Genomic DNA, 1,970 nt, shown 5'->3' with positions numbered 1-1,970 from the left:
GTAATGCAAATCCTGTACTGTCCAGCTGGGGGAACTTAAGCCCGGTGGACCCCAGTTTGTGGTTATTTTACAGTGGGGGTCTGTGGGGGTCTGTGCCCCCCCCCCCGTCTCACCACACATCAGTCCATGGTGTCGTTTCAGTTTGAGGGAGATTTCATATTTCTACAAAGCATTAAGTAACAGTGTACATGTGTTTATGTGTGTATGTTTGTAACCAATCCTGAGTATCTGACAATAAAAACCAACGCCACGACTCGCCACTAAAAGGTCTTGCTTTAAAAATAGCCATACTGTATTGAGTTACAGTCAAGTCGATGCAGTGTTTGCCATTAACAGAGCCTTAAAAAATAGCAGATACACTGTGTGCTGGAAAGCTAATGAAAAAACATTAAAAGTTAGGCCTAAACTGCACTTTACCTGGACCTCCATGCCCAGACTTTGAAAGTAAAAAAAAAAAACTGCTTAAAACTTCATCAATTAAAACGTCATTTTTTATGACTATGACATGAAGAAAAATGGAACATGAAAATCAAAGAGCTAAATCTGGATATTTTTCAGTGTTTGATTAAATCTGTAAATAGATTTGTGAAATTTGGATTGAATGTTTTTGAGTGAGACAAACCAACAAATAGCACAAAATCACACAATTCATATGCATTAAATAGTTGCTAATATTTACTGATGTCTGTGCTGTCCCACCAAAATTTCCTGATGTCCTTCTTGGAGAAGGATGTCATTACCGAATTAGCTTTTTTTTTAGGAATTTCATAAAAGACTATAGGATGGAAAGTGAAATTAGTGATTTTAGTTTTGTTTGAAAATGTTTGAATACAAAAAAGAAAAAAAATGAAGAAGCACCTGGAGTATTAATTAATAAATAGTTTTTTTCATTTTAGAAATTAGTAGGAATGAGCCGACCTCATAAACCGGAAGGTTTTTTATTTCTTGTCATTTCTTCTGCAATTCCAGAGTTTGCTTTTTTGTAAGGCTCATACTAATTATTCTGTAAGACTCAAACAAATCAAACACTGTAGTGAATTATATTTGACTTCATACATCTACTTGTCCTTGGAATCTGAGGAACGTGAAGTTGTTCATATCTACACTCAGAAAGTGTCTGTTCTTCTCTATTATTCCTCAGGGATTAACAGTGTCATCTGCAGAGTTTGCTTACAGCACAAAAATGATACCTGTTAATTTACTTTCAACTAGAAACTACTCCAAACTACTGCAAAATGACAAGACAGAGATACATTTTAGTATATGATTAAATCTACTCTGATCTCTGTTTTCCCAGTCTGGAATCATGCCTCTGTCAGGAACACCAGCTCCACCCAACAAGAGGAAAAAGCTCTCCAAGATCATCACTGACCTGTCACACATAACCCAAGATGGTAAAACACCCACAACTTCAGCTTTATGCTTGATTTTTGCGTAATCATTCCATACTTCCAAACTTATTAGGCATCTTAAAAAATGTCACCTGAGATAATACTTTTTGATTGTCAGGAAAGTTATGGTTATAAAGTAATGAAAGGGAATTACAGTACAATTTGAAGCTACTGTTTTCTGTTTTAATATATTTTATAATGTAATTTATTCCGAATTTTTAGCAGTCATTATCCAGTCTTCAGTGTCACATAATTGTAGCGAATCAGCTCATGGGGAAATATGAATAATTAATCATAACTAGTTATAATTAATTATAAATATTTGGATCCGCTGTAAGTATTTACTTAAGCATAAATCTGCATGATTAAGGGACTCCAGTTATGAGCAAACAATGAACAACGTCAAGTGTGATACAAGACTTTATTAACTACATAAACACTTAAACTAGTCTAACATACTACATAAACACTTAAACTAGTCTAACATACTACATAAACACTTAAACTAGTCTAACATACTACATAAACACTTAAACTAGTCTAACATACACATACACACACACACACACACACACACAC

General features: G+C 34.4%; 1 protein-coding gene across 1 annotated transcript in view; it reads left to right on the top strand.

Annotated features, from left to right (window-relative positions):
- Positions 1 to 1,970, top strand: part of LOC107743622 (myozenin-1-like) — a 9,460-nt gene that overhangs the window by 2,188 nt on the left and 5,302 nt on the right. Inside the window, exon 2 of the mRNA XM_016556953.1 lies at positions 1,298 to 1,394. Within this exon, the coding sequence (XP_016412439.1) occupies positions 1,307 to 1,394 (88 nt within the window). The 5' untranslated portion in view covers positions 1,298 to 1,306. The remainder of the gene's footprint in view (positions 1 to 1,297; positions 1,395 to 1,970) is intronic.

Source organism: Sinocyclocheilus rhinocerous, unplaced genomic scaffold (assembly GCF_001515625.1).
Source record: "Sinocyclocheilus rhinocerous isolate Xijiao unplaced genomic scaffold, SAMN03320098_v1.1 scaffold677, whole genome shotgun sequence".
NCBI classification, from domain to species: Eukaryota; Metazoa; Chordata; class Actinopteri; order Cypriniformes; family Cyprinidae; genus Sinocyclocheilus; species Sinocyclocheilus rhinocerous.
This window is presented reverse-complemented; position numbering and strand designations above follow the sequence as displayed.